We start from the raw sequence: 25,983 nt of genomic DNA, 5'->3' as shown, positions 1-25,983 counted from the left end.
ATACTTCAGCTTCAACCATAACAACACAAGAGCACACAATAGATACAAACTCAAAGTAAACTGCACCAAACTTGATTGCAGGAAATACGACTTCAGCAATAGAGTGGTCAATGTCTGGAATACTCTACCCGACTCTGTAGTCTCTTCCCCAAACCCCAAAAACTTTAACCTTAGACTGTCTACCATTGACCTCACCCCTTTTCTAAGAGGTCTGTAGGGGGCGTGCATAAGCGCACCAACGTGCCTACCGTCCCTGTCCTATTGTTTCTCTATTCTTTTATTTTTCTTATATGTACCCATCTCATGTATTCACAACTATGTATACACTTATACTTATTATCTTGTAAACAATTGACAAATCAAATAAATAAATAAAATAAATAAATAAATGCAAAGTGGCATTCAATGATCCAAAAAGTGGACCCCGCACCTGCGGGAATATGCTAGGAAAAAGAAGATCTTTGTTGGCAAAGTCACGTCTCTGCTTTTTAATATGCTGTCTAAGTTAGTCACAGCTTTCAGACAAATAGCACTATGTCCACCAGATTTAATTCCTTAAATCAGGGGTCCCCATCCCTTGTCCGTGGACCAACTATAGTCCATGCCATGCCAGAAACCAGTCCACGCAAACAAGTGAAGCCCCATCCACAGGATGCTGGCAGCATGTGAAACCACACTCCCTCTGGTCTGCAAAATACCTCTCTCTACACAACCGGTTCCTGGTGCCCAAAAGTTTAGAGGCCACTGCCTTAAATTCTTCAAGAGTCTGACAGCCCAGGGTAGAATCTGTTCTTCAGCCTGTTTGTGCAGCTCCATTCATTCTCTTTGTCTCTCCCTCTCTCTCTCCCTCTCCCCTCCCTCCATGTGTGTGTGTGTGTGTGTGTGTGTGTGTGTGTGTATCACTTATTGTCAATATTGTAAACCAGAAAGGGAGGTAGGACTAATTTGAATTCACAGCCAAAACTTTCCATATCCAGTCCACAGAAGCTAATTCTGTTTCAATTCTTTCACGGAGGGGACAGGTGAATGGGACTGTTTTACAGATGCCACTTTTCAGTGGATGCATCCAGATTGTGAAACCGGCTACTCCACATTCTGTAATTTCTATACAGGTAGTCCTCAACCTATGACTACAACTGAGCCCAAAATTTATGTTGGTAAGTGAGAAATTTGTTAAATGAGTTTTGCCCCTGAGGTTTATGACTTTTCTTGCCACAGTTAAGTGAATCACTGCAGTTGTTAAATTAGTAACAGTTGTTAAGTGAATCTGGCTTCCCCATTGACTTTGCTTGTCAGGTCACAAAAGGTGATCACATAACTACGGGACACTGCAACCATCATAAATATGAACCAGTTACCAAGTATCCTAATGTAAATCACATGACCATTAGGATGCTGCGATGGTCATTAAGTGTGGAAAATGGTCATAAGTCACTTTTTTCAGTTCCGTTGTAAGTTTCGGTCACTAAGGGAACTCTTGTACGTTGAGGAACTACCTGTAAATTGAACGGTTTTTGATAACCAAAGGAGGATAATATATCAGTTTATTATTTTTGCTTAAGTTTATTTTACTTAACCATTTTTAAGATGCATGTTATAAATGTTGTGTTATACCTTTGGTGTAATTCATCTTAGTCGATAGGCTCTACAGCTGCTGTTAACCAAGGAGAACAACGGGCACATAGCAAGTAGACTTCCGGAGATTTAAATTTTTTTCCCTCACTAACGTCATCTCGCCTCCACGTGAACTAACAACGCTCAGACGCGTTTCTCCTGCTCCTCTTTTTCCTGCAAAGATGTGCCCGCCTGCAGATTGGGGTTCGCAGTTTCGCAGGTATACGAATCCAGACCCTTTACAAAAAAGGGTCAGGACGTTACCCGAAAAATCCAACTCTTTTTACTGTGTGTGTGTGTGTGTAACATTTTTAAAAAAAATTAGCTCGAAGGATTGATGCAACCTGCAGATTGGAAGAATTCTGTGGAATATGCCGAAGCGGAAATGGAAATTGCGATCTGTATCTACCAGGCTCCTTTTGGGTCTGAGAGAAAGGGAGAGAAAGAGGCCGTGAGATCTAACGAGAAGCTGGTGAGTCTGCAGAAGGCCGGCATCGGTCTGGCTTTAAAGAGACGGCGCGAGGCGCAAATCTCCCCATGCCCCACTTAACGACTGCAGTAATCGTTTGAAGATGTATCTTCTTATTCTACGTCATTCTGTCAGCCGAGATGAAGAACAAATGCAAGGCCGGGCATGGTGGTGGTGGGAGAGGAGCAGGATTTTGTTGTTTTCTGTAAAAGCGACGAGTAGAGCGTTTAACTTTTGGAGACTGAGATATAATAAGCTTAATACGTACTTTTGGACTTAACTTTTATTTTTTGCTTCTTACGGCATTGATTCAGATCAGAGGTCATAAGCGGGACCTGCAAACCATTATCTCTCTGGTTCCTCATTGACAATATGATGTTTTAGTTATAGCTATGGTAGAGATGGAGCAAAATGTATCTTGGGTACCTTTAAGTTGCTTGAAAAGCTTAAGACTTACCTGTTTTTATCCTATGCCAGCAAGCCAAAAGGAATCGGGATAGGAGGTTTCAACAGGTTGCATCTGTAAAGAATAAAAACAATGAAGATGAAATGTAACTAGAATTGAAGTCCATCAAATCTTATTTCTGCTACATACCTTTTACTTTTTTATGGTATTTTAAACTGTAAAATTTATAAAAGCATATGATGTAGATTGGGTTCACACCTCACCTAAGCTGGCTTGGTTGTTATTTAATGTATTCTGTATGTCTAGATATTACAGTAGGTAGATTTATTAATTAGCATATTTTTTTTAAAAAAAAGTAGATTTGGTGTATCATGTTAAGGAAGATTTAGTGTCATCCAAATTCATAATTTGTGAAATCTAATAGGCCATATTCTTGCCATGAGTAGCATGTAAATACTAAAAAACAAAAGAAGAAAGTAAAAAAAGCAGTGAACAAGCATTTATTTTATTCTTAAGACTAATCATGGAATTGGAGGGAAATACTATATACCCACATCATGCTGTTTCTTTCAGACTAAAACACACTATGCATGGAGCAGAAATAATGTAAAAAGAAACTGAAAAAGGAACATTGCTAAAACTAGTTTACATCAACCATCTCCTTTTCTACTACATCAGTATATACAACTTCATACATAAACCTTTTGTCTGCTTATCACTTCCCTCTCTTTGAAAATCTTACCAAGTTCAATCACAACTTTCATGGTCTTTCCTTTTCTCATGACTTATTTACTCTGCTTCCTTTAGTTTGTGTTGTGTATGTTGTTATTTTTTTCTCTAGAGGAACAAACCATCTTTCACTCTTATTCACAGCCCTCCATCATTCAGCACATGTATTCCTTATACTATGTCCTCTTACTGTAGCACACAGATTTCTTAAGAACCCCACATTTCCATTATGCTTAATTTCTACTTATATGTCTAAGTCCCACTTGTGTATAACAAAACAAGTTAAAGCATAGTCATATACACAACCGTAACATATAATTACCCTGTTTCTATATTGTACACATATTAAAATGTCTCCCTGCATTTTCCCATCTTTAGAAAACATTCAAAGTACACAAATGCATTAGGTTTTGTTGCCATTGCAGTTGTTCAGTCCATTTTCCTAGTTAAACGCAACATTGTTTTGCCTTTGATAGATTAACTAGACAATCCGTGATCCATTGGGTAATGCGTTCAAATGACAATGACAGAATTTCTAATAGACTTCCTTCAGTGGAAAAGTTGGGATACATCCAGAGATATATTTGTCATGAAAATAACCCATGTTGAACTGTATAGCACAGGAAATACTTTATGACATTTTATGTTATACATTGTTTTGTCATAACTTTCATGTTATAAAAGATTTCACAACATTTCAGTTCCATGGGAATCTGGGTCCCATATTTTGAACATTTTCTGTTAATTAGTCCATTTGAAATATCTTGGTTCAAAAATTGTTGCCCTATGGCTGCAATGTTTTGCCAAGTTAAAGATAGGAGCAGGAGTTTTAGTAAAATATAGATTTTTCACACATGTTCCTTAAGATATTTTGCTGTAGTTTATTGAGTTTCTTAATAAATAATGTAGCATCATCGGCGTAGAAAAGTATGTACATATATGTACTTATATTCAGTAGAGTTGATGGAATTGGGCAGCATCCAAATTAAATAATAAAACTTCTAATATCATACGCATTTTATATCTGTAATTATATTAAACAAAGACATCATATGTCCTTTTTACTCTCTGTTTAGTGTTGAACAATTTGCTAACCATTTCTATCACATAAATAAACCTTCAAATACATTAATAAAAATTGAAAATTATTCCATAGTTCAAATGTATTACCATTATCATATACTTTTTTAAAAAATATGTGAACTTATGCTCCTTTCTGACATTGATACCTACTGAAATTGCACTGAACTTGTCACCTAAAGCATTCTGACAATCTACCCAGGCACACTCATCAAAATATTGACATTAGATTTCACATTCATTCTTGTTATCATTTCATTCTTCCAATAATCAGGTATTAATGTAGTGTTCACACAGTTACTAAACAAGTTGCACATCTTCTCCATAAGCAAATGATATCAGCATTTTCACCTTTCTTCAGTTACATCTGCACCATCACCATTATCTAAAATTCTAACAGCCTATTTTTATTCTGATTTTCATTATTAGAGTTTGCAGTTCATTTGCATTTCTACCTATCACAGTAATGTTATCAGCATAATATAGAGTATTGATGCTCCTTCCTCCAAATGTAATACTATACTCATGTTTCTTCCTGAACCTTTTTTAAAACCATATTCCTTTTAATGAATGATTTTAATCTATGTTGGATTATTCCAAGCAATATTTTACTAGCATGTGAAATTTAGGATACTGTGTGGTAGTGAGCACAATTTGTTAAAACTTCTTTCTTTGATATTGGTATATAATCTCTTCCAGTCAATTGATTATTGTGTCATTCTTCAGATTTTGTTGGCATTGTTTGGTTAGAACCTTTGCATGTTCTTCAGGTGTTTGCCATATTTCTGTAGATATTCCTTCAATTCCTATAGCGTTTTGACTAGGTAATAACCAGATCTGACTGATCTGACTTCATCTTTTAGTGTTAGAGGTTTTATAAATAGGTAATATTTTTCTAAGATACTTTAGTTGCTGACATTTCTACTCTGACCAATTTCAGTAAGCTCTTTTTTATCTTTGGTGAAATGTTCAGGATGCCCCACATTCTGATTGTGGGCATTTAAAGCTGATTCTCTTAGTTGAAAATCTTTCATTGAAAAACTGAAAAACTGTTAGCAGTGAAGAAATCATTGGATTGGTGGAAATTGATATGTTGTTCTACCAGTAACAAGCAGCACATATAATTTGCATGTTCTATCAATTTCAGTTTGAACTTTACCCTAAAATTCATCAACTAATGAAATCTAAATAATATTTGATTATTGATTCCATTGTAGCCAAGTACTGTCCTGGCTACATTCCTCATGATTGTAAAGGTACTGTTGTATCTTTTTTATTTTTCATGCAGTAGGTAGTAAACTCTGTTCTTTCAGTATCCCCCTAATTTCAGTTTCAACCCAAATAATTTCATTATTTTTAATTTCACCGTGTTGAAGGCTTCTAGTTTAGCCTTTTTCACTTATTTCCAAATGCCTTTTGTTTCCATAACAATCACTGTACATTTTTTCTTTTAATTATGCTTTATAACTATATATCTTTCTTTTCTTATCAGAAGTTATTCTCCTAAATGCATTTTATTTTCACCTATATCAAGAATACTTTCTCATGCTTCCCATTAGTATAAATCTGTGTTCTTAGGGGTAAGCAATTCATTGTTTAAAAACTGAGTTGTCATTTTGTATCAATCATTTTTTCTTTATTGTTTTGTTTTTATTTAGAAATAATTCCCTTTTCATCATTCTTTAGTATTGTGGATTTTTGTTATCTAGTATTTTTCATGGAACAGTTTCTGTGAACTCAATCACGTCAGAATGATTTCAAAGAACTGGATTTTAATGGTAGCACTTGGTGATACTTGGCTCAACAGTAGTAACTGTGAGAAAGATCTAGATGTCTTAATGGAAGTTTGGACCAGCAGTGTGTTTCAGCCACCAAAAAAGACAATGCAGTCCTGGGCTGCTTTAACTGAGAGACAGCATTGAGATCATGAGAATTGATAATATCACTTTATAACACACCAATGAGGCTATACTTGGAATACTGCAGCCAGTTTTGGACACAATACAAGAAGGTGCTAAGAAAGTGTGCAGAGAAAAGCAACAGAGTCATTTACTGCAAGATGGATAGCAGATAAATTCAATAAATCAAAGAAAGGATTGGAGGGACATAATAACTGCCTTCCAGTCAGTGGTGGGATTCAAAAATTTTTACTACCGGTTCTGTGGGCGTGGATTGGTGAGCATGGCGTGGCTTAATGGGCGTGGCAGGGGAAGGATACTGCAAAATCTTCAATCCTCCCCACTCCACTAACTTGATTTCCAGCTCCGTTCTCTGTACAGGGCAACAAAAGAAGACCCAGCCGATCAGCTAGGACTCGGGAGGCAGAGAATAGATTGGGGGGCGGGGCAGTCAGAGGTGGTATCTGCCAGTTCTCTGAACTACTCAAAATTTCCGCTACCAATTCTCCAGAACTGGTCAGAACCTGCTGAATATCACCTCTGCTTCCAGTACTTGAGAGGCAAACTTAGAGAAGAAGGAAATGACTTGTTCTACAAAGCAGCAGAAGACAGAACAAGAAGTAATGGGTGGAAACTTATTAAAAGAGATTTCCTGACAATGAAACCAGTTAATCAATGGTATAGCTTGTCTCAAGTAATTGGGGTATTCCATCCTTGGAGATTTTCAACTATGTTCTAATATTCCACTAGACAACCCATGACCCAGTGGGTCATTGTTTCAGAGATATTTCTTTATCTAAATAGAGAAACAGAATGACCAAGAGAATAAAAGGGAGATGACTTATGGATAATGATAGATATAAAATACAATTGATTTTGCCCCTTATTGTGCTATTTGTATATTTCCATATCTCCATTGTTAATATATACAAAATGACTAAAAATACCTAATAGAATACTTCTGTGATCCAAATTAGTCTTATCATAGTAGTGATAAAAAATTGAATTGTAGACTACAAGCAGGGCTTGAACATTAGTAATATTTTCTCACCATGTTAATTTTTATGATGCTCCTAATTTTCTGAGAAATAAGATTTTTGATGTATTTCTTTGGTAATAACTCTTGGTTGTAAATTATTCATATACTTCAGAGCTCAGGAACTACAAATAAGTTTACCATTGTTTAAAATTATAACTCAGTGAAGGAGTGTTTCTGTTTATGTATTATCTTCAATTTATGTGTTTTAACTGTAGGAGTTGTTAATGAACTGCACTGGATCAATGATAGACTTTATTTTACAGCATTTTGTTATTGCTGTTTTTCAGATCTAATTTCCTGTGGTTGAAACTTTTATCTACCAAAATGTCAAGTAAGTTACGTTGTATTTTTTCTTAGTTTAATCTACAATATTGACATTTGAAATGATAGAGAAGTTATTGTTCAGTAGCTCGGCATAGGTTATACCTGTGGACGAACCTGTATAAAAATAAGCTCCATTTAACACATTTGTGTTGAAATATCACAATACACCGTAATGTGGCTTCTTTTGTTTTTTTATTAATATAGGTAGTCCTCAACTTACAACCATTCATTTAGTGACTGTTCTAAGTTACAACAGCACTGAAAAAAGTGACATCATTTTTCACACAGCTCCCATGGTTACATAATAAAAATCCAACCACTTGGCAACTACTGTATATTTATCATGGTAACAGTATCCCAAGGTTACACGGTCACCTTCTGATAAGCCAAATCAATGTGAAAGCCAGATTCACTTAACAACTGCAGTAGTTTACTTAACAATTGTGGCAAGAAAGATCATAAAATGAGGCAAAATTTACTTAACAACTATTATTTAACGATGGAAATTTTGGGCTCAATTTTGGTTGAATGTCAAGGACTACCTGTATATTGTGTGACTTCAAGTATTATATTTTGGGATTATTTTTATTTATCAAACTTGTATGCCATCCATCTTGCCAAAGGCAATTCGTAATAAATAACTAGTATGAAGTCAAATGTAAAGTCGTTATTTCAAGTTATTGGTTTTCATTTGATCTATTGTATGCATATTAAAGTCTGGATTCAAACCAATATAATGGGTTGACTCTAGACATCAAAATAGACCTCAGATTTATTCATCTCTAAACGCTGTTATATCCATGCCATCCTTTTTCTGAAATCCCTGTATTGTGTTGGGATTCCTTTATGTGGTCCTTGAAGCTGACCGCCATTTAATTAATTCTAGATTTAACTACCCAATCATTTTATATATATATATATATATATAATATATATAAATATATATATAAATATATATAAATATATATAAATATATATATATATATATATATATAAATATATACAAATATATATATTTATATACATATATATATACATACATACACACACACACACACACACACACACACACACATTGCAGTCTTCCTTGAAGTTTAAGAATGCTATGAGTGCTTTTGCAAAATAAAAGTTTGAACATTACTTTTGTTGATATGGGCAAGCACGTGTGCAAAATTCTTTGCACGTTAAAATTTTGCTGTTTGTTAAATGAAGAATAAGGACAGGTTTAGAACTATTCTGTCTCAAAAGCACAATATGTCCCTCACAGAGCAAAGGAAAATAAATCATGTGTAAAGACTAAAGATGTCAGATCACTTAAAAAAGGACCAAGCTGGATAAGTCTAAGGTCTAACTAGGAGACTAACAGGACATAGAGTAAGGGTGCTGCATTTTTTGATATTATTGAACTTGTTTGTTTCATTCATGTCTCTCAAGTTCAAGAATTGCATATGAACTTGAAATCCATAGCTTGGGCGTTCCTGTAATAATATGTGAACTATGTTGTAGAGTTGCATAGGCTTTTCATTCATATTTTGATTTGTTGTTCGAAACTTCACAATTTGAAGTCCCTGTGTTACAGTACTTCTACATAGTCATTTCCCCCCACCCTTCTTTTTAAAACAGAAAGGCCATCTTATGCTCCACCACCCACCCCAGCCCCCACGACTGTAAGTATGGAAGCATTATTCTTTATTTTGCAAATTTTGATTCCTAATTTCATTTTAGCCCCACAGAGAAATGCTGGTGTCACATTTTATGGATCCTATCACCAGTAAGATTAAACTCTGCCTGAGATCAGTACCAAGATGTTTTGGAATCCTGTCAGTTGGCCTTTTTAAAGAATAAAGATTTGACGTTTCCATCTGTATAGAATTCAGTCTCCATCTTAGGACATCATTCCATTTGATCTGATGTTTAAAGTTTAATTTTAGAAATATTTTTATTTTTAGTCTTTACAGAGGTTATACTTTTAATTAAAATGAATTTAATGTTGATATATTTCTAAAAAAAATCATAAATATATTGTAAAATGCTGTGGCAACACATCTTTGGAAACCAGAAAACAGATACTGTCTTTATAATGTGCTAAGCAAAAGCATGTGTATTGCTAATAATGGGAATGTTTTTTCTTAATATCTTACTTTTATCTTGTATTTATTTCTAAAGGCTGAGAAGTAGAGGTTTTGTGTAGTAAAATTTATTTTATAACTGTTAGATAAAAGCAGAAAACACTGTATATATACACTGTATATAAAGTTTTCAGTCTTTAGTTAAAATGAGACAAATAATAAACAATATAAGATAAAATTATTGAGTAAAAATGTTCAGATTTGTGATGCACACACTGAGGAAACAATGATAAAATAAATAATCTGAAAAATGAAAAACTACAATTAAATCTAGGCTTAAGAAATCTATTGTTTGTAGCTATCTTTGGGATCAGTGGAATGGTGGAATTGTGAGATACATGTAAATGATGTTTGCAGATTTAATTTTCACCTGTATTTGTAAACTGGTCTTCTTGAGTAATGATTTATGCATTTGTCTGCATCATTTTAGAATACTTTAAAAAAAAACACCTCACTAGAACAGAAGCATATACTTGACACTAGATATTAGGGCAAGAATTTTAAATTTGTCCATTTAGAAATATTTTACTTTGTGTTTACCAGAGAAACTTGTTTTTGAAATTAATTAAATTTGAAACATATTTGAGATAAATGATATTTATCATGTCCCCATACTGTAGATTAAATTATCAGTGATAATGCAATACAATGCAATGTATTCTTCCTGCTGTTGTGTTAAGTCTATAGTTCACCTAAGTACAGGTAGTCCTCAACTTAAAACAGTTGATTTAGTGACCATTTGAAGTTTCAATGGCACTAAATAATGTGATTGATGATCATTTTTCATTCTTACAACTATTGCAGGATCCCCATGATCAAAAGTCAGATGCTTGGCAACTGACTCATATTTATGATGGTGTCATGTGATCCCATTTGTGACCTTCCAACAAGCAAAGTCAATGGGAAAGCCAGATTCACTTAACAACGGTGTTACTAATTTAGTAACTGCAGTGATTCACTTAACAATTTTGGCAAGAAAGGTCATAAAATGTGGCAACATTTGCTTAAGAAATGTTTCACTTAGCAACATAAATTTTGGGCTCAATTGGTCATGAGCTGGGGACTACCTGTATCATTTTACTAGTGCTGCAGCCTCAGAAAATTTAGCATCTTGCTAATAATTTATTATTGAAAATTTTCTATTGCTTGCATGATTTTCATTCTTTGGATCAAGAAAAGTCAACCAGTAGATAGCATTATTGAGCAGAAGAAATTTCTAATGCTGAGCATTCTAATCCTGTAACATTTACAGAATTTAGGAGATATCTCAGAAAAAGATCGATGTGATCTTCCTCTTTCAATCACTTTCTGCATGGGTTTTTGAGAAGCATTCAGACTGATCTCTTTGATGGACTTGAATTGTACAGGCAAGTTCATGTGAAAGAGAGTGATTTTGGTTTCATTTATTTTTAATAAGATAATCTGCAGGTCCCATATGATCTATCTGTCTATAGAGATAAATTATAGAATCATAGAATTCTTACTGGCTGAGTGTGATTGGACACAGAAGGAATTTGTCTCTGGTACATAAGCTCACAGTGTACATATAAACAGCAAGTAATAGGTTATAGATCATAATAAACAACGATTGATAATAATAAATCAATAAGAGAGGTGATATTTAAGAAGTGTTAAAATATATATTTTATTGCTGCCTCTATTGAATAGTTGAACAAAATAATCACATAATATTTTTCTCTGGATGTAGATACTATTGGCTCACTAGCTATTTGAACTCTTACCGTATGACTGTTAACAATGTAGTAAATGACTAAAAAGAAGGGCTTTTTTCTTTACAATATCTTTCCCAGATAAGCTTAACTAAATATTTTAGAGATTTTTACCAGCAAATAAATAAAATTAATTCTCCTTTGACTTTTTGCCTTACTCCGTTGCTCAATTGAAATATTTTTTCTATGCTATGGGATTTTAATTTGGTTTCCACCCCAAATATAGAGAGGCAATTGGAGGAGGAGGAGGAGGAGGAGCTAAGATGGCGGAGAGGCAGCAATCACTGTAAATAGCTCCTCCGGAAAAGTATTTCTTTATCATTATGGTTTTATTTCTTATCACTATATTTCATTTTATCATGGTACTTTAAAATTATTGTTTAAAATACCACCTTCCGCTGCCTTATTGGAAGCCTCAGCACTTAGAAAGAGCTGAGAAAACTCCAGGACATTCCTAACCATCATGGGGAAAAGTAAGAAGAGACATCCTACACATTCTGCTGCACAAGCTGCATCCAAGCCCAAAAAACAGCAGAAAGCCAAAAAGAAAAGGAAGCCAACTCGTGTAAGTATTCTTACTCCCTCAAACCTTTCCATTGGATATGATATTTTAGAGTGGGATTTACAAGCAGAGTTCGAAAGTCAACAGCTTAAAGATCTCTCCTCCTGAATGGAGAGAACTCCCCCCTCTGAATACATGCTGCAATCTGCTCTGCAGCTGCACAGTTATTACAGGATGAGGATGTGGATATTAACCTGATAAACTTACAAGAATGAAAGTATAACTAACTTTCTAACCGGACAAAACAGTGCTTTCTGTATTTGACTTGTTGTCCACAGTTAAAATAAAAGTGGATTTCTTAAAAGATATTTTTGTAAAACAACCCTGCTAAAGCACAGATTTTCTGTCCCAAGTGTTCCAAAAAAGGAGCCAGGAGGGAAAACATGGGCAACTTACCCCAAGGAAAAGAGAAAGGAACAATCAGAGAACTGATTATTCCTGCGGGAAAGAATGAGAAACAAGTCTCCAATGAGTATGAAACCAAAAGAGAGAAAAATGTACATTGTAATACCATCCAGAGCCTAAACAAATTACATTACAGATATTAGTTAAATAATAGAATAAAAAGTTCACTGGGGAACAAAGAGCAATTATCTTATCTTTAAGCCAGTTACATGCTGTGAAAAGTAATTGATTAATTTACACCAGGCTGAGGGGTTTCCATCTAGCAGAAGCTGAGAGCAAGTTTTACTTACCTTTACGCAGATCACAATTCCCAAGATTTTTAAAATGAGGTCTTGTCTTCATACTTTTTCAGTCTCTCTAAAATGTGTTCTTTTCAGAGGAACTTGGCCCACTCCTCAGCCAATCTGGCTGAGGGAGTATTGCCATTTTAAAGAATAAATGTGACCACTCAACTTCAAATAACCGCAAGGACATTTTAGCTCTCTCCCACCCCTCCCCAAAGAGATTACCGCCCATGCAAAATTCTGTTTTACCTACAGCAAGACTGTGCATAGTTTAAGTTGGGGAGGAGGGGATATAATTAACTCTTTTAATACATCTCCAGATTCAGAACAAGCTAATATTATTGAAGACTGGACAATTTGAGAGAACCTCAAGTGGCAACACGTAAAATAGTCAGACCTCTAATTGATTCTGTTTGGTCAATAAATTATCTCTTTATTTGTGATATATATCATTATCCCTCTCAGCAGTTCCTAGCATTGGTTGAGGGAGACACTAAATACTAAGATTATGTCAATAGACCCATCTTACAACCTTAAACAAACAACTATTCTCAACTTTACTGGAGAGAAATTGCTTCTCATTAACTTCTATATATTTCCAAACATCCCTTGACCATGTGTTTTTGAAATTGGGGAAAAGTGAAAAATTACATTGGAGTATTCAATTATACTTTTCCATTGCCCATATCATTTCAGGAGACTTCAATATCAGACTATGCCCAAATTAACAATCATTCTCCAAAATGCCACTTAATTTTTAGGACCCCCCCCCCCCCCAGCCTAATTAGAGAATCCAAAAACTACAACTAAGATTTTAGGGGTTTTCAGGTATTGTAAACATTTTATAAGCTGTACCTGCAAATTTTGAATAGCACTATTACTGACTACTGGCAGAGCACTAGCATTGGCAAAGAGGCCCTCCTTGCTTGAATATTCTCTGACATCAATAAATTTATCTTCCTCAGTTCTTTTATTTTATATTGAGAGCTGTCCTGTGAGTGAACATTGTCCCAATATGTTGCTTCTGAAGCCCTTCATTGCCTTTTTTCTTAATACTTATCCCATTCTGTCTAAAGATACCCTCAAAGGACAAATATGAACAAAAGCACATTTTGGTCTAGTAGTTAGGGAGAAAGTGGGATACCGTGAGTTCAGATCCTGCCTTACCCATGAAAGCCAGCTGGGTGACCTTCAGCCAGTAACACACACTCAACCCACCTCACCTCACAGGGTTGTTGTGGAGAAAACAGGAGGAGAAAGGTGTGTTTAATATGTTCTCGCTGCCTTGAGTTACTTGTAAAAATAAGAAAATCAGGATACAAATAAATAAACAGGTCAGACAAGGAAATCCAAATGCTCTCTATCAATGAGGTACTTCAATTCCACTTCAGCTACGTACAACTATTCTGGATGACAGGTCCACTGTTAAGACTTTGCCATCTTATATAGGCTACCTTAGTTCAACTTCTTCAGCCAATTCTCTCTACACATCCATCTGGCACTAATGGGAACCAGAGCTCCTTTAATCAACCTTGATTTGATAGTGATTGCCACGCAGCCAGAAAACAATGAATTTCCTGTTTTAAGGAATATAAAAAGGATCCTCTCTCATGTTCAACTCAGGATCTGTCCTTTTTAAAGAGAAAATATAAACAGACAAAGAAGAAACGGCCTGATACAGTATTGGAATCAACTAATCTCTGGTACTTGTTCTAAGAATTCAGCTCTATTCTGGAAATGTATAGTTCTTCAATCTGCTAACATTGATTTATGAATTATCATATTTTATTCCTGCTTCAGTTTGGGAAGATAATTTCAAATTGCTGTACACACAGGAAAAATAGCCTCACTCAAAAAGGGAACTAAAAATAATTTCTTGAGCTATTGGGCAATTTTCTCCAACCAGCTAGATATCTCAGTCATAGAATGATCTGAAAATTCAAAAAGACCTTATCCTTAGCCAGATTCAATGTTCTCCATACAGCCATTACTGAAAGAAGATATCACAAAATCCTCTTCAGAGACTGTTTCCGTGCAATGAAATAATTAAATCAGTGGAATTTGTTAATCTTTATTACCCTGTCTATGCAAGCGCTTACGAGGAATTACTTCCACTCTTTACTAAATATCCTGATTGTTTTTATTTATTTATCAAAAAGATTTATTATTGGATCAATCTGATTTTATTTCCTTGACCACAACCAGTTCTATAGTCTGCACAGTATACTGTAATATTAACTCGTAACTCTTTTAAGATATTTTCTTTTTATCATAATTAATTGTGACTCCTGTCTTTTATTTAAAGGTCTATTGCTGAATAAAGATTTCACTTGACTTTATTACAGCTGTAAAAAAAATACATATCATATGTTATGTTGCTGTATCTTGTGTTTTAAAAAGGATATGTCCTCAAAAGGTTTGTTTAAAAGCACAATATACAGATATCTAAATACGAAAAGTTGAAGAAATAAACTGAATTCTATTAAATATAAATAGCATGAAAAATGTTTTGTGCTTAACCACTTTATTTCTTATGACATCATATTTTCTAAATATGAAAAACCCCTCTGAGCATTTTATCCCTTTGGGTATATGGATGTGTGCTGCAGGGACACAGGCACAGGAGTTTCCAGATGCTATATTATAGATTTGAAATATATGGATCAAAGATTAAGTTTCATGATTTTCAAATTTATTGAAAGCATTTTAATTTGGCTTAGTTGAAGGTCTCCTAGAAGTTTAATAAATATGGCTGTAGGATTAGAGTAATAATTATTAATCTGTCGTATACCAAATGTAAATTCTACTCAGCCAAAGAGAAGAGCAGCCATTAGAGCAGTTGTTGATGAAATTTCATGTGACCTAACACATTATTTGACTTACAAAGTAATTTGGTATTCTTTGTTCCTACTCTTGGTATATTTCCTCCTATTCAATTGGAGGGAAAACATTTCGTCCAAACCTGTGGGCTGCAAATCCAGCTGGTAGAAAGAAATTGTATACACAAGAGAAATCATGTGATTCCAAGGTTGTTAATTTATCTACCATAAAAACTCATTCATCTTTCCTGCAACGTTGTAGTACAAATATGTACTATATTGATTTTTCAGTATACTGCATTGTATTTTTAATATCTACAAATTATTTTCAATTTTAAACAAACAATGAATTTTACAGTATGATATAGCAATTAATATTTAACTATAAGCATATTTTTAAGCTTAAATGGATTCCAGAGGGTGGTAGAGGACAGGAAGGCCTGAAGGAACGTTGTCCATGGGGTTGCAATGGGCTGGACAGGACTTTGCAACTAACAATAACAAATAGGCATATTTTATAGAGGGTTTTTTGTATAAAATACAGATATTCTGTTGAATTTTGTTGAATTTTCTAAACAAGGTAGCATGATACACAGAGGTCTGATACTGAACTCAGACCTATGTATGCTTTTCCCCATTCCCTAGCCTGATCTTTGAATAAAAGCAGTTTTTACTTTGACATTATCTAAATCAGAAACCAAACAAATCTTAGTCCTAACTGTGCTTATGCATAAATTAACTTTAAGTTGTCTTTCTTTTTTTAAAGAAACAGTTTATTTAGGTTCAAATATAGTAATTATTAATTGTTAAAAGCAAAGGGCAGAGGGTGCTTATTTCTGAGGCTCATTTTTGTAATAGATTTGTATTCTAAACCAGAATCTCCCTGATTTTTGTCCTCTAGTTTGATTCAGTTCTATTTTGTATAATTCCTATTTCCCACGCTTCTTTTTCTTCAACATATGTTAAGGCTTCAAATAACTTTTAGCTCAACAATGTGTTAACAAATTAGCTGGCCTTGATAAAAAGCTCAGTGTCAACAATTCTTTTTATAAATATGTTTTCCTTAATCCAGTGAATCTTTATTCTTCCCTCTTTTTTTTTGCTCACTCATCAGCAACATCTTTCTATCAACTGGTTGCTCTGTTATTAATAGTTCGTTATCCATATGGCATGTGGGACTGTTTACTCTTATTTGCAAATTTATAGCTTCTTTTGTAGTTTTTACATATCTAGTTTTAGGCAAGGGTGGCATATATAAGAATAAAGAGCTGCAGCAGAATGGGAAATAATATGATTTCTAAACTAAATATTTAGATATGGAAACAAGCCTTAACCACAGTTGCAGATTTTGGAAAATACAGTATTATGCTGACCACTGCAAATATAAAATATAATTTAGAAAAAAAGGAACATTAAAATAGCCATGTCATAACTTTCAGTAATTGTATTTTTTGATAAATTTAAAAACGTGGTCTTTTTGACCTTGGAAATAATTTGTTCATAATTATGGAATATGACATGGATGCCACAGGCTGTAAGGAGATTCAAAAGAGCTGACTATATGTGACACAGCAAATGGATTCAGTTTAAATAAACATAAATGCTGGGATGGTGACAAAGGTGTTTTTCTCCATTAGCAAAAAAAAATATTAAATTGTTAAAGTAACTATATTTTTTGAAGTATTCACATAATTGCTTTGAAAGCTGTTGCTGGTTTTCTGTGCATACTGTACTTAGACAGACAACATGCCCACTGGCTTCATAATCAAAACAAAGTATCAGCCATCTGGATCAGGAGAATAAGTTTGATTATTCCATTTAACATATAATTCAATGAAGCTAAGTTCAAGAGGAGCCAGCCTCATATTCGAGTAGCACCTTCATAGAATTCAAAAACAGAAATAATGGCTTTTTGCAGTGGAAGTATTGATTCCCTGTACTATTATGGCCAAATATTCTCAAAGTAAGTTATCATATGTACCAAATGGCAGTCTTAGTCAGTAAAGATGATTGCTCAGCATCCCCATCTATAAACCTAAAGTAAGGATTAGTGGAGCGGAAGAAATTATTTGGTTTTTTTATATAAATAGATAGATAATATGAAGTAGATAGATAGATAGATAGATAGATAGATAGATAGATAGATAGATATTAGGTAGATAGATAGATAGATAGATAGTCTACTATTGACCTCACCCCTTTCCTAAGAGGTCTGTAGGGGGCGTGCATAAGCGCACCAACGTGCCTACCGTCCCTGTCCTATTGTTTCTCTTATTCTTTTATTTTTCTTATATGTACCCATTTCATGTATTCACAACTATGTATACACTTATACTTATTATCTTGTAAACAATTGGCAAATCAAATAAATAAATAAATAAAAATAATAAATAAAATAGATAGATAGATAGATAGATAGATAGATAGATAGATAGATAGATAGATAGATGATAGATAATGTCTCTTTTGCTTTAGTCAAATATCAGTTGGGAAGAGTTTTTCATTGAGTATATGTTAAATATTCCAGTTCCTTGTTGAAATATCCTTAATAAAACAGAAAGAGCCAGTGTGACATAGTGGTTAAGGTATTGGACTGGTACTGGGGAGACCTGGGTTAAAAACTACTCACAATCATGGATGTCACTCATTGTCTATCTAGATTCTATGTAGATTCTCAGTCATCCAAGTCATGGTTGCCCCAAAGGTACTTTTTTCAAATGGTCACTGGATTTTGTTTTTCCTTGAAAATGGTTCACTTCTCATCCAAGAATCTTCTATGGGTTAACTTGTAAATTTTGCCAATAATCATAAAGAATGTACCAACTGAAGTTTGCTCTCCAGGAATGTTCTACAAAACACGGGCACAATGGTCTTGTGTTATGGGTGGCAGGTGGGAGAAGTATAGTAAGGTTTTGAAGTCATCTTTGCCTACCTTCCTCTTGTAATGGCAAAAAGGATTGCCATTTAAGCATCTTTAATTTTGTTTTTCAAAATAAATGAGATCACTGTTATTACAATAATTGATAGAGGAAATTTCTCTCATTTAAATTCTGAGAGTTTAGGATATTAAGAGACAATGCGATGTAGTCATGAATTTTTAAAACAGTAGAAATTATAGACATACATTTTGTTGTTAATACAACTAAAACAATCTCAGCTGTCATGAGCCTGATACACAATGTAAATACCAGTTTGGGCACAGATTCTTTATGAATGACCCACAAGACTTTAAATTTCAAATTGACATTAATTTCCCATTGACAAAACAAAAATTCTGATTAATTATTTTCTGGTATAATCATGACTTGAAAGGGTTTTCTGGCTAAGCAAAAAGTTAGAGGGCCACAGAAAGGAATGATTTTTAATGATCAGAATATATATTTTTCTGAACATAGTCTTTGAAAGCCCCTCATTGAACAGTTTTCTAACCTTGAGGCCAGTATCAAATATTGTTCCACATTGGCTCTCAGATGCAAGAAATATTGACTGGCCTATGTGCTGTGTGACATTTTGTTGCACAGTATACTGCCTTAGAGATTTCATATACTGATTAATGTGTCTGTTGGAGTCATTGTCTAATTGATTATTCTATGTCAAATCTCTGCTTTTTTGAGATGTTTAAGATGAGAGTTCCTTTGATCAGACCCTTAACTCTTGGAGCAAAACCTATTCATGGACAGAATTATTTTGTAACTACTGCGGAAGAGAATCTCCCCTGGTTCCTTCCTGCACAGTAAATGTTAAGATCATATTATTTGTAATTGTATGTACATGTGCTGAACAAACTAGCTTCCTCTAAATTTGGTTATACATTGTTTAACTTTTAATTGCTAGAGGTAAAACAGTGTGTTCATGTTGGAAGCTTTGAAGTTATGACTCTAGAATCTGTAGTGGCAAAATATTGAAGAGAAAAATTCCTGTTTTCTTGGCAGGTTTCATGAAAATTTACTGTCTCTGAAGAGGGATCTAGCTGCTGCAGCACCTCATTTTGCTTGTTTAAATTTCTGGTTGTTTTTGCATGCTGTACTGCAAATCATTTTCATTTTTCTGTGTTCTCGTTGGGACTCATTTCTCATTCGTGTTTTTGTCTCATTTGTTTCCATCAGCAAATGCCCAGCACACCGGGGTTTGTGGGATACAATCCATACAGCCATCTGGCGTACAACAACTACAGGCTGGGAGGGAACCCGGGCACCAACAGCCGGGCCACGGTAGGAGAATCAACTATTACATCATCCGGCAAACAGCAGGAAGTGACCAGAAATGGCTTTAGAATTAGGTTCTTCTGAGTCTTAGCAAATAAGCGGTGATTTCTTTCCATTTTTCTCCAATCTTTTTCTTTTCACTAACTTTTTGATAACAGACTTTTTTATTAAGTCAGTCGGAATGGGCATCGAGTCAGTTCACTTTCGAACGGGAACACAAACAACTTTTTTAAAAATTGTTTTCACTAACCAGGTACCACTGATAAGAATTTCCCTCTGATCATAAAAGCAGCTTGTGCGCCAACTAGCAAGTAGTTAAATTGGCGGGGGGAGAAACATGAAGTGAAGACCTGTGTAAATCTTTAGATGAAGTAGAGCAAGAAGGAGCTGTGTATGTAAATATATAGGAAAGAAACACACAAAGATTAATGAAAGAAATAAACCTAGAACCAAAGAGAAGAGTTTTCTCTCAATATTTAGAGGAAGGGTTTTTGAAATTTGAAAATTGCAAAATTTTGTCCAAGATTAAGTTTGCTGAAGTTGATGTCTTCCTTCTCCAAATAGTGTGGAAGTTCACAATGTTCTTCAATGGGCAGAGGAGACCTTCCCCTCTTGGCATGGAAAATGAGTTGGATTTTTCCTATTATTAATTCAGTCAAATACAGTTACTCTGCAATATGTCTTATTGATAATGTGTTCTCAATTGAAAGTTTTCTTATAAGAAACCCTGTTCAGAAGACACCGTAGTGTATTCCATTCTGCCAGGTATTCTCTGAGGTGTCTTAGTGTTCAAACAATAATTGAAACACACTACTACCTATCCTTAATTATTGTTTCAGTTTGAGACGTAGTGACTGGATTAATTGGTGCTTTCTCTTGTAATTAATGTCCAGAAGAGTAGTTACCGTATTTGCCGGCGTATAAGACGACTGGGCGTATAAGACGACCCCCCAACATTTCCACTCAAAATATAGAGTTTGTTATATACTCGCCGTATAAGACTACCCCTCTTCCACACACCTTCCACTTTTGCACTTTTTTTTTTTTTTTTGACGCACTTTTCTGCTTTGGACAATTTTGAAATGAGCTAATCCAATTTTGAACCAAGAATATGCAAATAGCTATGGAGTTTAGAAATGAGTTTTAAAAATATTTTTCATTGCTTACCATTAAGCGTAAAATATGTTGTAAATAAAATGAGAACACAGGAAACGTTCTCTTCTCAATACAGCTGATCTCTCTCTCTCTCTCTCTCTCTCACACACACACACACACACCAAAAACCCGGACACTGAAAAGGCTGCCAAGGAACAGTATATTCAATGCCTTCTCTTTAATCAAGAAACAAGGAATTCCTTAGAATCTTTTTTTTTCCCCAAGTGGCCCTCTTTAAAAAAAAAAAAATGGAGGTAACACTTTCATTCAAAAAGTCTTCCAGTATCTGGAGTCGCTCAGACATATTGAAGTGAGGCAGGAGAGTAAGTGAAATTTGAAATGATCCAGCTACCGTTTTCTTCCCCTCCCGCCCGAAGGCCATTATCTCCACGTCAAAACGAACGAGGGGAGGCAAAGAAGCCAAACACGCTAAAAAAGGATCTCTTTATTTTCCTACACAAGGTCACACCTACTTTTCCGCATTCAAAGGACAACCTCTCCTCACCACCACCACCACACACACACACACCCCAATACCCGCAAACAATGTTCTGGGCATTAATCACCATTGCTACATTAACCTGGTAAATTTATACCCTGCCTCCCCCAGTGTTGCTTTTGACGGCAGGATTTCACACAGCGGGCGCTCGCCGCTCTCTTCTCCGCTCTCCCACCGTTCGCACATGTTGGAAGCACCGTAAAACCTGATAACCCACCCGGGGCTCCCCATCCTTAACCTACAGCCGCCCGCATGCAAAACCTGCGTGCAAAAAGAAAAAAAAAAAAAGAAAAGTACGCCGCACGTGAGGATCTTGAATCCTCTCCTCCCCACACCGCTAAGGAAGGAAGAGGGGGAAAGGTTGCGCAGCGCGTGGCGAGTGACACCCGCCCCACACACACACACCACTCCCCCAGCCTCCCTCCCGGCTGCAACTCAAGCTCAAGTGGGAGTCGGAGTCCTCCCGGCGTATAAGATGACCCCCCCACTTGGAGGCATGTTTTTCAGGGCAAAAAAGTCATCTTATACGCCGGCAAATACGGTAGATTAGTGTTTTGCAAAAAAAAAAAAGTATTGTCGCACTTCATCAACTAATGAATTTGTTATTGCATAAACCATTTTTTCTTTTTTCCCCTTTTTATTTGAATCAAAAACAATATTACAAACTTTTACAAAAATACAAAACTAAACAGTATAAAAATGCATTAACAAAAACAACTAAAGCAACAATTTAAATTATAAAGACATTTAATAAATTACAAAAAATAGAACGGGAAAACAAAACAAAATTGTGTAAACCTCTATGGATCAAAGTCCACTGCCAGATACAGATAGATTTTTAATAAAATGAGCTGTAATTTATGGCAGTAACAAAGTAATCTTTAAGATGCTTCAGAACTCTTTATGGTGCTGTACAGTGCAATAGGCAAGAGGACAGAATCTTCTTAACACCTGCATTCATGCAGTTCCTACATATCTCCTCATGAGAATTGTATGCCTTTGGATTTAACTAAAAATTAGTAAGTGTATGAAGTATATCACTATGTTAGGTAAGAGAAAAAATACACAGCTCTTTTTTTTTTTTTGCCTGTGCTAATTTCCTTTACAATTTCAGGGCATTTATTTGACCATATAGTATTGATTATAGATTAATAGATTATAAAGGAAGTTTTCACTTAATTCATTGGTTCTAGTTTGTATTAGAATCCAAATCCAAGATTTGGAGGGGGAAGGTTATCATTTCAAATTACTGGTTTATTTTCAAATATTCTTTGGTATACTACAATTACTAGCACATAAGTTAAGAGTGGGGGAAGTATTCTAATTTATTTTTCTCTACAAAGGCTCCTTTTTCTGCATGGAGAATTATTTTTTGTTAAGAAAAGCACATACATTTGTGTTAGCATCTGCAATAGTGTAACTTAGACATAATTTGACTGTATCCATTGGAAAAAGTCTACAACTAAATAAAGGATCACTATTGATGGCATTATATATGTTAAATTAATTACTTGAGGAGATTTTTCATTACTTTAGTTCTAATTCATATTTTTTTACCTGTAAAGGATAATACTTTCAAAGTATAATACTGTCCAAAAATAATGAATCGTTGCAGTCCATTAACCATTTTTCAAATCCTAATATTTCACTTTTAATAAATGAATGACAAAAAGATCCAGTTTAGGCCTGTGAGTCAGACCTTCTCTGGAAGTTAACTTTAAGGAAATTGAAAAACACACTAATTTGCTAATATCTTTGTGTTTTTCATGACTAACAAAAAGGCATTTATATTGTAAAGAAATAACAGATTCAGAGTTGCACATAATAATCATCAATATTCAACCTTCATGTAACGCCGTATGTTCTTTCTTGTTACATTACTTTACATATGAATGAATTTGGATTTTAAAAAAAATCTGATCCCCAATTATTTTTATTTCAAATTCATATTAGAAGAAGTTTTTTTTTCTTTCACAAATTTTCATTTTATTTATTTATATATATATGTATATGTATGTATATATATATTCTTAAGTTTTCGTGGGTACTTACATGTATGGTATTCAGCTTTGTTCGGGTATTTTCCCACGTCATTGTAGTTGTGCTTTTAAAGTTGTAGCAACGTTTCAGCAGAATCTCCTCTGCCATCATCAGGCTTCTGTATTGTGTTCGTTTGTGAGTCAGACTATCAGACTAATATATAGATGTAGATATAGATAGATAGATAGATAGATAGATAGATAGATAGATAGATAGATAGATAGATAGATAGATAGATAGATAGATAGATGATAGATAGATAGATAGATGATAGATAGATAGATAGATAGATAGATAGATAGATAGATAGATAGATAGATAGATTAGATAGATAGATAGATAGATAGATAGAGATAGATAGATAGATATTAAACATTCTGAGCTTTCTCTACAATGTGTGTTTCAATTTGGGTTTATGCTTTATAGATTCTTACTGGTGCTAAAGCATTAAGCTGATTTTTTAAATGTTTTCAGATCCATCTTTATATATTTGTGTGTGTAACTGTACATTTGCTAATACATACGTCTCATAAACATGTTTGTATTTCATTAGATAAGATCTACGCACTGCTGCTTAGTTCATGGCATATCACAAATATGACATGGAGAAAAGCTTGTCCTTTTATCTTAAAAATGAGCTTCTCAAATGTTGTAGGCCAGTTTATGCAAAATATTTTTATGTATTATCACAATTCAGCCTTAAGATGATTGTATCATTTAAAATCTGAGATCTATGCAGTGATCTATGTTTGCATTTTAAATCTTGATCTTAATCTCTATAGTCTCCTCCCAAAATAGTTACATGTATTTTGAAGCATGGATAGAATTTTGCGCATATGTGCTACCCCATTAGTTTCTACATGAAAGGTCACATTGAGTCTAAAATGCAGACATGTATCTGTTTCCTTTGTTAAAGTAAATAAGAATCCTTGACTGATTTTACTATTATTGACAAAGACCTTATTGTAGAGTGATTACAATACAGGTATTCCACTACTATTAAAAAATTTGGAAAAGTGATCCCCAATCGCCTAGAAATTCATTCACTATTTCCATATATACACAGACAATTGTATCACAGCCAATGCCTGCAAATGCATTACTTTGCATATTACGTATTATATGATGTTTGATAAGTTCCATGACAATAAAAGTTGATGGATCCTTCTCTTAGTAAAGAGTTTGTTCAAAAGAAGGATGAGCATGTATTTGAAAAAGATGAATTGTGTATATATGAAAGTGTATTTTGAACCTAGAACATTTTTGTAGGAAAAAAAAGGAATGTTACCTGTAACTCTTTAAGACATATTTCTTTTAGTGAAAAAGCTTGGTGTTGCTACAGATCTTTGAGGAAAACAAAGTTGTTCCGGGAACTTACTCTGTAAAATTTCCACTTGATTAATGCAATTTGGACTAATAAGATATTCAAGGAAGCAAGCTTCGAGAAATATCTTGTTCTGATAAATATTTTAACGGTCTCTCCAGTAATGTAGTAAGGGTAGTGGATATTCCATAATGGAATAAGGATAATTGAGATGACCTTGGATGAGAGTGTAGTATGGGTAGTTCTCGACTTACAACCATAATTGGGAACAGGATTATCGCTAAGCAATACCATTGTTAAGTGAGCTTTATAACCTTGCCATGGCTTAGCAAATCAGCATAGTTAAGGGAATCTCACTTCCCCTGTTGATTTTCCTTTTTGGAAGCCCTCTGGGAGGGCTTCAGATGGCAATTATGAGATCTCGGTATGCTGAATCACCGTAAATACATGGCAGTTGTCAAGCGCCCGAATTTTTATCACATGACTATGGGGATGCTGTGATGGTCGTAAGTGTGAGAATCAGTTGTAAGCCACTTTTTTCAGTGCTATTGTAACTGCAAACATTAGTTAAATAAAGTCATAAGTCAAGGACACCATATATTCAGAAATACCAAAAATCATTCATTCGGCATAGAGAGACAAAATATTATTTATGCTTGGGAAGCAAGATAATATCGAGAAGAAACTCAGGCAAATTTTGCAAATCTGATTCCTCTTTACTTCTCCTCTACCCTTCTTACGTCCAAGTAAACCAGAGAGCATTTTCTTGATTCATTTCCTAATATCATGTTTCCCTTGGCGTAAAGAATATTTCAATCCTCTATATAACAGTTCTTGCATATTTCTATCAAGGACATTTCCCCGTACTCTTTACGATTCCACTTCAGTCCTTTTTACTGGCCTTAATCTATCTCTTTATCCTGAGCTTGCATTCACCCTTGACCTTTTACTGTGCTACCTTGCCTATTCTATAAAGTACTTTTAATATTCTAAAGTAAGAATGGCAACTATATTGCCTCAAAAAATTGCTATTAATTTCAATATTGAAAACTGCTATGAGTTGTAGTTTAGCAACATATGGAGGCTATAGATTTCCCATTGAACTCAATTTTTTTTCCTGTATTTGTTGGAAAATCAATACCATATTATCCAGTAGTGGTTCCAGGTATTTTCAGAAGTTAGAATAGAAGGTACAAAATTGGACAAGTCAAAAATTAGAATAGAAAAATAGAATAGAATTCTTTATTGGCCAAGTGTGATTGGACACACAAG

The 25,983-nt window shown here is 34.5% G+C and overlaps 1 protein-coding gene and 1 long non-coding RNA gene across 6 annotated transcripts in view; one reads left to right on the top strand and one right to left on the bottom strand.

Annotated features, from left to right (window-relative positions):
* Window positions 1–1,715, bottom strand: part of LOC113424385 (uncharacterized) — a 122,793-nt gene extending 121,078 nt beyond the window's left edge. The window contains exon 1 of the long non-coding RNA XR_015746081.1: window positions 1,615–1,715. This is a non-coding gene — a long non-coding RNA (uncharacterized LOC113424385). The remainder of the gene's footprint in view (window positions 1–1,614) is intronic.
* A 245-nt stretch (window positions 1,716–1,960) lies between these two features.
* Window positions 1,961–25,983, top strand: part of SMARCE1 (SWI/SNF related BAF chromatin remodeling complex subunit E1) — a 51,515-nt gene continuing 27,492 nt past the window's right edge. The window contains exons 1-4 of one of the 5 annotated variants that reach the window (XM_026686051.2): window positions 1,961–2,086; window positions 7,523–7,566; window positions 9,183–9,226; window positions 19,595–19,699. In XM_026686051.2, coding sequence (XP_026541836.1) covers window positions 7,560–7,566; window positions 9,183–9,226; window positions 19,595–19,699 — 156 coding nt within the window. In that variant the 5' untranslated portion in view covers window positions 1,961–2,086; window positions 7,523–7,559. Of the gene's footprint in view, window positions 2,087–7,522; window positions 7,567–9,182; window positions 9,227–11,810; window positions 11,984–19,594; window positions 19,700–25,983 lie in introns of those variants that run through there. The other 4 variants (XM_026686052.2, XM_087946271.1, XM_087946270.1 and 1 more) reach the window with 4 other exon arrangements.

Source organism: Notechis scutatus, chromosome Z (assembly GCF_049901735.1).
Source record: "Notechis scutatus isolate UNSWTSFEM ecotype Mainland chromosome Z, rNotScu1.2, whole genome shotgun sequence".
Lineage (NCBI taxonomy): Eukaryota > Metazoa > Chordata > Lepidosauria > Squamata > Elapidae > Notechis > Notechis scutatus.
This window is presented reverse-complemented; position numbering and strand designations above follow the sequence as displayed.